This window comes from Trichechus manatus, unplaced genomic scaffold (assembly GCF_000243295.1).
Source record: "Trichechus manatus latirostris isolate Lorelei unplaced genomic scaffold, TriManLat1.0 scaffold00131, whole genome shotgun sequence".
NCBI classification, from domain to species: Eukaryota; Metazoa; Chordata; class Mammalia; order Sirenia; family Trichechidae; genus Trichechus; species Trichechus manatus.
The window spans coordinates 5,012,052-5,026,169 of record NW_004444067.1 but is presented as its reverse complement, the minus strand read 5'-3'; the positions used below and the strand labels follow the sequence as shown (position 1 = coordinate 5,026,169).

The 14,118-nt window shown below is 41.3% G+C and overlaps 1 protein-coding gene across 1 annotated transcript in view; it reads right to left on the bottom strand.

The window, feature by feature from the left end:
• GLT1D1 (glycosyltransferase 1 domain containing 1) overlaps positions 1-14,118 on the bottom strand; it is an 83,610-nt gene that overhangs the window by 47,560 nt on the left and 21,932 nt on the right. Inside the window, exon 4 of the mRNA XM_023739275.1 lies at positions 12,398-12,449. Coding sequence (XP_023595043.1) covers positions 12,398-12,449 — 52 coding nt within the window. The remainder of the gene's footprint in view (positions 1-12,397; positions 12,450-14,118) is intronic.

Below are 14,118 nucleotides of genomic sequence, written 5' to 3'. Positions count from 1 at the left end.
GGAAGGATGTTAATGCACTGCTAACAATGCACTGACAAGCCATTTTACCTTTAAACTTAATACTTGAACTGTGTGATAGTAACAGACTCAATATAATTTTAGATAAATCTGATTAGGGAAGGTAAGGCAAAACAGGGTTTATAGTTTTGCTCTTATTTTCATTAGGAATATGTTTTACAATTAGAAATACATAAGCCTAAAACTTTCCTTTCAAGAAAAAGCCTTTTTTCCCCTCTTCCCAACTCCAAATATATTCAACTGGTATCTCAACTATATAAACAGAAATGCTTATATGTGGAAACTTCTCTATTTATCTACTGGACTTTGCAAACTCTGAGCATTACTTCTCTAAATCTCTTGAACACTTGAAAAAATAAGTCAGCGTCTAGTTCTGAAAAGACTTTCAGAAAACATCATCAATGACATTTGAAGGTCTTTTCCAAGAAAATCAAGAAAACAGTATAAAAGAAATCTGGGTTTGAGTTGTCACCATTCGAATAAACAATCTGGCACACACCAACTGGCTTGTATTGATTTGGAAGAACACTTTCGTCATTAAAATGATCTAAATACAAATTAGCTTTCTTTGCTCAATATTTATTGTTGTTCCACTTGCCCTGAAATAACATGAGTCTAAGTCCTTGGATATCAGTTGCCTTGCAGGATTAGCTTCTCAATACACAAAATGGAAAAGAAGATTGAATGAGTGTGTATGAGGGGGTGGTTCTTCATTTTTAATATCCATGAGAAACCATTATTTAATTTGGCCCATTACTAGATACAAAAAGCCAGTGTCCTGCTGCATGTTTTCACTGTTCGGTACTGTTGAGTCAGCTATGACTCGTAGCCACCCCATGTACAACAGAACAAACAACTGCCCAGTCCTGTGCCATCCTCACAATCATCGCTATGTTTGAGCACATTATTGTAGTCACTGTGTCAATCCATCTCATTGATGGCCTTCCTCTCTTTCGCTGACCCTCTGCTTTACCAAGCATGATGTCTTTCTCCAGGGACTGGTCCCTCCTGATCACATGTCCAAAGTACAGAAGATGAAGTCTCACCATCCTCACTTCCAAAGAGCACTCTGTGCTTCTTCCAAGACAGATTTGTTCATTCTTCTGGCAGTTTATGCTATATTAAATATTTTTGCTAACACCATAATTCAAAGGCATCGATTCTTCTTTGGTCTTCCTTAGTCATTGTTCAGCTTTTACATGTTTATGAGACAACTGAAAATACCATGGCTTGGGTCAGGTGCACGGTAGTCCTCAAAGTGACATCTTTGCTTTTTAACACTTTAAAGTTAGGTCTTTTTGCAGCAGATTTGCCCAGTGCAATACGCTGCTTGATTTCCTGACTGCTGCGTCTATGGGCGTTGATTATGGATCCAAGTAAAATGAAATCCTTGACAACTTCAGTCCAGTTGTGGTCCCGTTGGGAATTTTGTTCCCTTTACGTTAGGTCTAATCAATACTGAAGGCTACAGTCTTCCATTTTCATCAGTAAGTGCTTCAAGTCCTCTTCGATTTCAGCCAGCAAGGTTGTGTCATCTGCACATTGCAGGTTCTTAATGAGTCTTCCTCCAATCTTGATGCCACGTTCTTCTTCATATAGTCTATCTTCTAGAATTATGTGCTCAGCATACAGATTGAATAAGTATGGTGAAAGGATACAACCATGACACACACCTTTCCTGATTTTACACCACATAGTATCCCCTTGTTCTGTTTGAATGACTGCCTCTTGGTCTATCTACAGGTTCTGCATGAGCACAATTAAGCGTTCTGGATTTCCATTCTTCACAATGTTATCCATAATTTGTTATGATCCACATAGTCGAATGCCTTTGCATACTCAATGAAACATAAGTAAACATCTTTCTGGTATTCTCTGCTTTCCACCAAGATCCATCTGACATCAGCAAAGATATCTCTCATTCCATGTCCTCTTTTGAATCTGGCTTGAATTTCTGGCAGTTCCCTGTCCATGTACTGCTTCAACTGCTTTTGAGTGATCTTGAGCAAAATTTTACTTGTGTGTGACATTAATGGTGTTGTTCGATAATTTCCACATTGTTGGATCATCTTTCTTTGGAATGGGCACAAATATGGATCTCTTCCAGTCGGTTGGCCAGGTAGCTGTCTTCCAAATTTCTTGGCACAGACAAGTGAGCACCTCCAGTGCTGCAACCATTTGTGGAAATATCTCAATCACCATTTTGTCAATTCCTGAGGTCTTGTTTTTCACCAATGCCTTCAGTGCAGCTTAGACTTCTTGAATACCATCAGTTCTTGATCATATGCTACCTCCTGAAATGGTTGAACGTCGACCAATTCTTTTTGGTACAGTGACTCTGTGTACTCCTTCCATCTTCTTTTGATGCTTCCTGTATCATTAGTTTGCCTGTAGAATCTTTCAATATTGCAACTGGAGGCATGACAAATGCCAAGCGTGTTCTTCCTCTTTGGATTTCTAACTCCAGGTCTTTGCACATTTCATTATAATACTTCACTTTATCTTCTTGAGCAGCCCTTTGAAATCTTCCGTTCAGCTCTTTTATGTGATCATTTTGCGATGTTCAAAAGCAAGTTTCAGAGTCTTTTCTGACATCCATTTTGTCTTTTCTTTCTTTCCTGTCTTTTTAATGACCTTTTGCTTTCTTTGTATATGATGTCCTTGCACAACTCATCCAGTCTTAGGTCATTAGTGTTCAATGCATCAAATCTGTCCTTGACATAGTCTCTAAATTCAAGCGGGATATAATCAAGGTCATACTTTGGCTCTCGTGGATTTGTTTTAATGTTCTTCAGCTTCAACTTGAACTTACATATGAGCAACTGATGCTCTGTCCTGCAGTCGGCCCCTGGCCTTGTTCTGACTGATGACATAGAGCTTTCCCATCGTCTCTTTCCATACATGTAGTCTATTTGATTCCTGTCTATTCCATCCAGCGAACTGCACGTGTATAATCACCATTTATGTTGTTGGAAAAAAGTACTTGCGATGAGTAAGTTGTTGATCTTGCAAAATTCTATCATGCAATCTCCAGCGTCATTTCTATCACCAAGGCCATATTTTCCAACTGCAGATCCTTTTTCTTTGTTTTCAACTTTCTCATTCCAATCACCAGTAATTATCAATTCATCTTCATTGCATGTTTGATTAATTTCAAACTGCAGAAGATGGTAAAAATCGTCAGTTTCTCCATGTTTGGCATTAGTGGTTGGTGTATAAATTTGAATAATAGTCGTATTAACTGGTCTTCCTTATACACTTACGGATATTATCCTATCCCTGACAGTGTTTTACTTCAGGATAGATCTTGAAATGTTCTTTCTGACGATGAATGAGACGCTATTCCTCTTCCATTCGTCATTCTCGGCATAGTAGACCATATGATGGTGCGATTCAAAATGGCCATTAACTGTCCGTTTCAGCTCACTAATGCCGAGAATACAGATCTTTATGTTTTTCAAAGTGTCACCATCTTCACTTTTTAGGAGCATTCTGGCTGTACTTCTTCCAAGAAACATTTGTTCGTTCTTTTGGCCGTCCATGGGATATTCAATATTCTTCACCAACACTATAATTCAAAGGTGTCAATTCTTCAGTTTTCCCTATTCTTTATCCAGCTTTCGCATGCATATAAGGCAAATGAATATACCATGGCTTCGGTCAGGTGCACTTTAGTTCTCAAAGTGACATCTTTGCTTTTTAACAACTCAAAGAGGTCTTTTGCGGCAGATTTGCCTAGCGCAATACATCAATTTCTTGACTGCCGCTCCCACAGGCGTTGATTATGGGTCCAAGTAAAACGAAATCCTTGAAAACTTCAATATTTTCTGTTTATCATGATGCAGCTTATTGGTCCAGCTGTGAGGATTTTTTTTTTTTTTTGTTATGTTGAAGTGTAATCCATACTGAAGGCTGTAGTCTTAGATCTTCATCAGTAAGTGCTTCAAGTTCTTTTCCCTTTTAGCAAGCAAGGTCGTGTCATCTGCATATTGTAAGTTGTTAATGAATCTTCCTCCACTCCTGATGCCATGTTCTTCTTCATATAGTTCAGCTTCTGTTATTATTTGCTCAGCAAAGATACCTATAGATGTATCTGGTTTTGTAGCAGACCCAAATGCTAATTTATACCGTTCTATAATGGATTCTACTATAGAAATAACAGACAGCCACAACAAAAGGATTTCCCATTCTTTGATTAATATAACCTAGAGGTTAACCCGGTCACCATGAGTCAGCATCTACTAGACAGCAACTGGTGAAGACATTACCTTTCTGAAATTAAACTTTCTGCAAATGAAGCCTACAATAAATATTTTTGAAATATATGCACAATTTTATGCTCTACAGGTGGCAAAGAAATAATTTTTATTTTTGAAATTACAACTTGTGATCATTGCTTTATTAAAGTAACTTGTAAAATAGTTATAAATTGCTTAAAAGACATTATGGCCACGAAACGTAAGAGGAGTCCTGGTGGCACAGAGGTTAAAAGCTCAGGTGCTAACCAAAAGGTCGGCAGTTTGAATCCACCACCTGCTCCATGGAAACCCCATGGGGCAGTTCTCCTCTGTCCTTCCTGTAGGGTCGCTATGAGTCAGAATCGAGTCAACGGAAATGGGATTTTTTAAACATAAAGATCTCAAAATATAACTATGTCATGAAGTATATTCCAAGGGACATGACGTCTTTTTTTCTCCCCCTATATTTTTTCCTTAGAAATCTGTTATCAAGCAAGTTAAAAGAAAATAATGTTTACAAATTCTAGCAAGAAGACCAGACTTAATGGTCTGACTGAGACTGGAGGAACCCCGGAAAGCAAGGCCCCCGGATTCTCTATCAGCCCAGAACTAAAACAATTTCTGAGGCCAACTCTTCAGACAGGGATTGCACTGGACTGTGGGGCATAAAATGATACTCGTGAGGAGTATGCCTCTTAGCTCAAGTAGATACAAGAGACTAAACAGGTGGCTGAGATGAGGTGAGATGGGAAGGTAGAGAGGGTTAGGAGCTGGTTGAATGGACACGGGGAATCAGGGGTGGAAAGGAGGAGTGTGCTGTCGCTGTATGGGGAGAGCAATTACAACGTGTGTATAAATTTTTGTATGGGAGACTAACTTGAAACGTAAACTTTGTTTAAACTACAACAATAAAAAAAAAAAAAAAAAAGGACACAGCTGTGCCACCAAACTCCTGCAACTTAACCAGCAGACAAAGCAAAGAAAACAGACTTGGGTGAGACGAGGAGGAAATGGAAACGCTACATTGGAAGGCTGGTCGACTGTATCAGATCCAACATGGAGAAGCTACAAAGACAGAACCAAACAATCCATGAGCCCCGGCAAAACGAAGCCAATCTAGTCCTCGGACTCAGGAAGTGAGGGTGTCAACAGGGAAATTCTAGGGAACTCTTTTGGGTTTCCATACAGTTAAATCCGATGGAGTAAATAATGTGGACATAGTCTTGATTCTGTTCAGAAGCTTCCCCTACCCCTCTCTGCCTTAGCAGTCCAGTGAATTAGAAGCAGTACTTGCGGTCACTCAGAAAGTATGAGCCCCAGATGAGGTGAGGAGCCCCAGATGAGGAGAAAGGTAAACTCTGGAACTGGTGAAAACTCCAGGGGTTACTTTAAGGCTTTTTAATTCCCAGGGATGTCAAATGAGGGGAAAAATGCAGAGAGCACTTACCGTCCCTCCAGAAAGCTCTGAGGAAAGCCGATCTTACTAGAAGTTACTAAAACAATTAGCTTCCTATGATATGACCAACCCCTGGGGTTTCTCTCACCAAGCATCTGCAGGCAGGCTAGCGTCCAAACTATGCCTTCTAGAGATGAAACAGATGAGACGAATACTTTTTAGGTTTCTATTGTGGTAGAAACTAAAAGAAAAGATGTGGGATGTGTAGTTTCTGCTGCTGCCAGGAGATTGAAGACATAATCACACAGGAAGCAATGGGCCATGCAAAGGGAGGAGGAGAAAGAAGTGGTTCAGAGGACACATGCTTTATTAGGCTCCAGGATCAGCCCATGCCAGCTCGCTCCGTCAGGGCAGCACTAACCCCAGGTGGACTTTCCCAGCTCACCTGTGACATGAGCTCCTCATCTGACAGCCAGTGAAATCTGCCTTGCTTTCTGTATTTGAATTTCCAAAGCAATGGTGATGAGTTTATGCACATACCAGAAGTTAAATTCACTTTACTCATTGCAGAACCCAAAGACTTCGAGAAAGTTATTTTTCTTTAACAGATGCGAAGACAAGGTAGGTAAGCTCCAGAAGGAGGTGACTCAGAATGTTTTAATTAAAAAAAAATCATTAAAAAGTATCACCACCAGAAAGCTAAGCCAAATGCTAACCTCAGCAGAGAGAATTAATGCACCATTTCTGTTCTTGTCCTTTCTTAAAGTTGATTAATTGCTTCAAGCAATATTTACTCAAACTCAAGATTTAAAAAAAAAAAAAAGTTCATAAATAAATATTTGAATTGAGTTAAGGTTGTCTTAACAGAGCACTTATTAGAAAAAGAGCATGAACCGTACAGTTAAGCTTTTCGTAGGCCTGCAGGCTTCTGAACCACAATGGAGACATAGTAAACTATAATCACTATTTAGGGAGAACAGCCTTCAGTTAAGATGTATGCTTAATTTTATTTTTTTAAGTTTTTGGTGAAATTAAAGAAAGCATTCTAAACCTAGAAGTACCGACATTTGCACTCTGAATGTCTGTCACATACTGCAGCGAAAAAATTAAAGTTCTGTGTAGGATACTTTTAGATTTCCACAACGCACGGGTCACAGTTGGAAGCTTGCAGTGGATCAAATTCTTAAAAATGCCAAGTCAAGGTTGTAACAGCACAGACCAAAGGCGTAATGCCACCCCAAAGCATGACTGATGTTGAGCCTGAGAGATAAATATGAATAACATAGCACGCAAACCTCCTAAGGAGCCCGGTGGGGTTGCATGTTTTACAAAGTAGGTACCATGTCAAATTAAGGCTGGTATAAACCACACTAAAAAAATAACGACCTGAGCCTAAACAAAGGCATTTCAAATTAAAAAAGGTAAAATAAAACTATCTTTACTGAAATCCAATCGAACTCATTTGTATAGAGACATCCAGAGATAGATGGGTGGTCATTAACACAGCTTTGAAAATACCACTTTGAAACGAGCATCCTAGCTTTCTCAGAGGGCAGAAATTAACCCAGGAGTTACAAAACAAGCCCTTTCCTGCACCTTTCTGTTACTGTGCCTGTCAGGTGCTGTATGAATAGATGTTTCAGAAAACCTGAACAGCCACGTGTAACTCCCCACTGAATGTGTGTGGAGCTCTACTGTCCAGTATGGAGCCCCAGCCACGTGTGGCACCGAGCACTTGAAATGGAGCTGGTCTGAACTGAGATGTGCTGTGACAGAAAATGCACATTGGATCTCAACGTCCTAGTACAATGGAAAGAATGTAAAGTATCTCAGTAATTTGGACACTGATTACAGGTTGCAATAATAAGGTCTCATTGACTACAATCGTGTAGTAAAGAATTTGGCCTTATCCAATGAGAGGTCTATCCTGTGCCCTCAGCTTCAGGAAGGTGATCTGTGTCATACCTTACAGGCGGGTCTTTGGTTAGGGTGGGTGCTGGCTGTGCCAGAAAGGCCATTAGTGTGACTTAGGGTGGAGGCTTGAGTCACGTGGTATCAGTTAACCTGAAGACTGAGTTCAACCACATGGGCGATCAATCAATCAACCAATCTTGACTGTGTAATGAAGTCCCAGTGAAAACTCTGGACACTGAGGCTCGGATGAGCTTCCCTGGTTGGCAATACTCCATGTGAGTTGTCACACGCCGGCCCCACGAGGGTGATGCAGGCTTAGTCCATGAGAAGAGGACCTGGAAGCTTCACCTTCAGAACTTCCGGAATCTGCCCCATGTGTCTCTTCCTTTGGCTGATTTTAATGTGTGTCCTTTCCCTGTAATAAACTGTAACCGTGGGTAACAGCTTTCAGTGAGTTCTGTGAATCCTTCTAGTGAATTATCGAACCCGAGGGAGGTTTTGTGAATTCCACGAATTTGCATTCGGAATCTTAAGTGAGGGCAGTCTTGGAGGCTGTGACATCAAACTTAGCAGTTTAGTTAACTTTGGGAGGTCGATTAAATAAAATATATTACTAAATATTAATTTTACTTGTTTCTATTTGCTTTTTTAAATGCGGCTAGTAGAAAAGTTACATATAAGGTTCACATTTGTGGCTCGCACTATACTTCCATCAGATGGTGCTGTTATAGAGAGTATGCTGTGTTTATGCTGTGTCCTCAATTGATTGCCTTTTATTGTTGTTGAAAATATATACAGGAAAACATATACCATTTCAACAGTTTCTACATGTACAACACAGTGGCGTTGATTACATCGTTCAAATTGTGCAACTGTTCTCATCCTCCTTCTCTGATTTCTTCCTCCTCTATAGATATACACTCATTTCCCCCTAAGCTTCCTATCAAACCCTTCGAGTTGCTGTTAACAATTTGATCCCATATAGCAAGTTTTTTAAAAGCTCACAAAGCTCACAGCAGACATCCTTTACTAGTTAAGCTAGACTGTTGTTTGGTTTAAAGAAGGCCTCAGGGGATCTTTTTGCTCTGTATACTCCCCTCTTTTGATCAGGATTCTTCTACAGAACCTGTGATCAGAACGTTCAGTAACGGTAGCTGAGAAAACACAAGTTCAGGACTAGACTTTATGCTCAAAACTACATTTATCTACTTTCATCTACATAAACTGCATATACCTATATCCTCTCTTTGGAAATGATAAAAGCAGTAAGAAGCAAATGCCAGAAATCTTGCTAATCTGGGATTACTGATATTTGATTCTGGCTTGATAATAATTAGGTAGGATTCACTAAATTACAAACGGAGCCAAGCCTGCTCACTAAAATAAAGAATGCACAATTAAAAACAAAGGCTGGCAATACTATTCTGAAAAGCAAAACTTAATTACTCAAGAACTGTATCACTGTTCAGAATACATAAATACAGCCCCTCTACAAAAACCCATCTAAAATAATGAATGTTTGCATTATTTATACATTTTTTTTTGGCGAAAACTAATCACATAAAGGTAGTAGGCTGAACTTTATTTGAAAACTCATCCACCAATAAAAAATGTAGAAAATGCTGTAAAACAAACAGATTCTTATTCAGATTTAATAAGTAACCCCACCACTTCAAGCTATATATATAAAAAGTTAATTCCCTTCTTTCATTGAGCTTTTATCATAGTGCCTGTCACAGCATCGCCCAAGACCCAACTGTCTCTGCCACCTTCTTGATTTCCACTTCTTCCCCCCAAACGCTTGTTATTATATCAGGAAGAGTATCTTCTCTGAGGGCAGACCAACGGGAGGAGGGAGGCCCCAGCTGTCCCCCCACCCCAGCTGAGGGTTCCGGTGCATTCTGCCCTGGTCGAGCTGACCCAGGCTGGAAGAGATGCCCAAACAAGGCAAATGGTTGTGAGAAACAATACATGTTCATTTTAAAACACTACACTGGGGGGTGTGTTACACACAGAAGCTAACTAATACAGTGAGTGGACACATCTGTGCCAATTCTGGAGGGCGAGGGAAGGACCTGGACAAGGATAACATATAAGACTGAGAAGTTAGGGAAACGGGCAGTCAATTCGGGGGCGGGGATGGGGGGTGGGGCGCATGTGCCAAGAGGCAAGGAAAGGCTGTCTTTAATGTCTGGCTTAACAGAGACAGCCGGGTCTTCATCCATGCTCCCTTCAGGCGGCTGCACTATGTTGTTCTGGCTCAAGTATAAAAAGAAAATCCAGCCTTTTGCAGATAAGTAGTTAGAAAAGCAAGAAGTATTTTAACTGCCTCTTCTGATCACTGTAGGTATTCTTGTTGGATACTAGACAAAACGCAACAAGTGCTGATTTTTTTTCTTAAAGGCTAGTTGCAACATGGAATCTGAAATCCTATCAGTGAACTTTCTGTCTTGCACTTTGAATGGATCCTTTACCTCTGCGTGATTTTGGAACGCCATGATGTGCTGGTCATCTGGAAAACATTGGTTTCCTGAGTTACAAGGATCTCCCAGCGTTGACACGTTTCATTATACAGTACCCATAAAATCACATTTGTTAAGAGCACCGCTGATCCCATGAGAAAAGTCTTTAACTATCGGGAAGCTGCCAGTCTCGTGGTATCTTTCCAAAATTCTAATTTCTGCTTGAAACTTCCAATTTTAGCATTGGCAACAAATACTGCCAGTTCTCCTTGAAGAGACTGGATCCATTCATTCATTTTTTTAGATCATCTCTGCCAAATGCCCAAATCTGACTAACCACAGGTTGTCTATGAGTCATTCCTTCAAGTTAAAACAATAAAAAGGTATCATGGAGCAGCCCCAGACCCAGCTCGGTCTGCAATCCAAACAATCACAGAAGGGCCTTTCGGCACAGTAACCACCACGCTTCACTCCCTGCCCAGCACACGGAACACTGAGAAGACTGGTATTCAGAGGTCAGTAGTTAATAACATTAACAATTGTTACAAGGACATTCTTAATAAGACTGGCTTTTTTTCTCTCTACAAATGGGTGGTGGTGAATGACCAGTGACCACTGGCATGGTATCCTGCCTCCACTGCGTGAAAGACGCCAGTGGATTCACCACTCACTGCCTGTCGCACAGTGGAAAAGGCAAATAACAGCTCAGCATCATTGTGAGAATGGGGTCCGTGGCCTACACTTTGAGAAACACTGGTTTACAAGTACCACTACCTGAAGAAGGCAGATAGATAATCAAACAGCCACAGCATGAACCTTGTTGCTAGTCTTTATTCTGAGACTCACCGTTCACTAAGTTACAGTGAGAAGTGCAGCCTCAGTTCCCTGCCTGGGAAGCGTGTGATGTGAAGAATCAATGTACACACTCTGGCTGTCCTGCATCTGCACGTCCTCGTGTGCACGGTATTCTGAGCTTCTCTAAGAGACGATCACCTCCACCCTTGTCCCAACGTTGAAGCTTCCAGGTGCTGAAGTTTACAAACTGAATTCTATAAAGAACCAGTGTGATGGTTAATTTTACATGTCAACTTGGCTAGGCTGTGGCTCCCAGGAGCTTGGCCAGACACTAGACTAGTTGCTGTTCCACAGGGTAATGTCAGGTCGTGTAATGTAATCACCTTCCACAATGTAACCCGATGAAATGTAGCCAATCCATCAGGTGAAAGGGGCGTTTCCCTACGGTGTGGTCTGCCCCAGGCTATAAGCAGACAAAAATGGCAGAACTTGCTCTCTCTCGACTCTCTACTCTTCCCATTGCCTCCATTACAGATTTTAGACTTGCCAGCCCCCATAATCGTGGAAGCCAATCCCTTGAAGTAATGAATCAACCAATCCCTCTTTCTCTATCTACCCAGTGAAACCTGTGAAAGCTGGAACTTAACGGGACTGCCTTGTTTCTCGGGGTCTCGCAAGTTTTCCGCCTTTGACAGAGTGCAGTCTTAACCACTTTCCCATTGCTCTCTGTGAAGAATCCTACCTCACAAACACCCAGCAAGCGTTCCTTCTCAGACAGGTTTCTACCTCACACAGGTTTTACCGTATATACACATATACACATGCATGTCTCACTGGGTCTGTTTCTCTTGAGAACCCTGAGACATTCTGGCACCAGAACCCTGACGAAGTCAGCCGGCACAGCCTGTAAAATCGCCCGCCAGGAACCAGCCCGCCGATGATGCAGGCAAAGCACTCTACACAGTGGGTAGCCGGCAGGGCACGGGCCCGCCAGGCTGGAGACGGCGGTGCTCCGCAGATCTGCACCGCCAGGGAGCAGCTGTGGGCTGACAGCCAAACATCTGCTTTTTAATTTTGCAGCCACCAGTTCCACAGTGCCTGTACCTACCCTCCCCACTGGGGACTGGCCTCAAAGTCATCCTGAATACGAGAGTCAATATGTGAATTAATTTGTAAAGCTACAAAGCACCCTATTCCTTCAAGTTATTCACATCAATAGTCCAAGCTAGGAACGGCATCGCCCACCTAAGAGGTTATTACTATCGGTGTGGATGAGGCTGCTGCTACGCGACAGCCAGATTTTAAGTCAGCCAATCTCAGCACACTAAAGATTTGGCTACGGGGCTATTTTTGCCATTCAGTAACAATACTTAAAAAAAAAGAAAGTCAGTGAGGTTTTAAGAATACCTGTACAAATACGACACATCGGCAGATGGGAAACATAACACCCCATTGTGGCTGCAGCAGGCGGCATCGCTGGGACACCTTTTAGCTCTAGTAAGACTGCCTTTCAGTTTTCCAACTCTGCCATTTCACCAGCATGACTAAAATAGTGACCTGAAGCAAACACGTACCCACTGCGCTTGTGCCATTTCCTTCATTGACTCTGTGAAAGCAACAGCAAACCTAGAGAAACGAACAGAAGCAAGGGAAACAATTAGGGCAGAACTCAATTACCACAACTGCGAGACAGCTCCTCACCCCAAACGATGAGCCACAAGGTAAGACGCAAAATTTAAAGGGGGATCAATCCTTGCCGCTCGCGCTCAATGGCCGTGAGGTTTAATCTGCACCCGCATCACAAAGGGTCGTGTACGCAAGAAATAAACCAAATGAAGTTCAACACTTCCTATCTTTTCTTGCTCCTTCCGTACAAGGTCATGCAACTAAAGACAACAGTATGAGCACCACGATTAAACAAGGAGTATTTGAAATTTGCAGAAATTGTTCTTTGAAGGACAGCTTTCATCACAGTACAGCTCAAAAAATCATGAAATCGCTGACATTCAATCATTTTTGTCCTACAAAATAGCCATTTGATATGGTTCAACCTAACATGCGCTGTACACTTCCTAATAATGAAACTAATTTTGAAGGACTCCATGTACTACCTAAAAGGGTCCCCAATGGCACAACGGTTAAGAACTCGGTTGCTAATCAAAAGGTTGGCAGTTTGAACCCACCCCTGACCTGTGTGGGATTACAGCTCAGAAAACACTATGGGACAATTCTACTCTGTCACATGGGTTGCTGAGTTGAAAATCGACTCCGGGGAACCTAACAATAGACAATCACAGTGTACCTAAGATCATCTAGGAACATATTAAAAAAAAAAAAAGTGCCAAGCAAATGAGCAACAGAGAGTTCGTATTAAATGAAGTGTCTCAAAATTAGTTTCACTAGGAAGTACACAGTACATGTGAGGTTGAACCATATGAAATGGGTATTTTGTAGGATAAAAATGGTTGAACATCAGCAATTTCATGCTTTTGAGCTATACTGTTACTAAAGCTGTGTTTGAAAACAGAACCACATGTCAAAGTGAGCAAGTACACCTTGAAATGTCAATATGCTACCAGAAGTGCAAAAGCGGTGGTGTTAGATTTCTCACAAGAAATGTAACCTTTTAAAATTTCTTTAGTATCCTCGAATCTTTGAGCTAGAAAAATCTCTTAAAACCAAAAAAACAAAATCAAACCTGTTGCTGTCGAGTCGATTCTGACTCACAGCAATCCCACAGGACACAGTACAACTGCCCCATAGGGTTTCCAAGGAGCCACTAGTAGATTCAATCTGCTGACATTTTGGTTAAGAGCTCTTAACCACTGCGCCACCAAGGCTCCAGAAAAATCTCTTAACAGGTTATCTATTAAGTAGGTGTGAAATCAAGGTCAAGGGTGCTACAGTGAGGAACCATCATTCTTAACTAAATGAAGTGTGTCTTGGACAGAAATGGCACAGTTAACTAAAGTTCATCCCATTAATTCCTGAACCTTGAACTCTGACGTGTCTGGATGTGGGCCACTTTATGCTATCCTACTCGGAGTTTGCTGAGCTTCTTAGATGTGCAGGTTGATGTTTTTCATCAAATTTGAGAAGTTTTAGGGAGATCGGAACTCTTATGCACTGCTGGTGGGAATGCAAAATGATACAACCATTTTGCAAAATCATACGGCGCTTCCTCAGAAAGCTAGAAATAGACATACCATCCGATCCAGCAATTCCACTCCTAGGAATATATCCTAGAGAAATAAGAGTCATCACTCGAATAGACATATGCACACCTATGTTCATG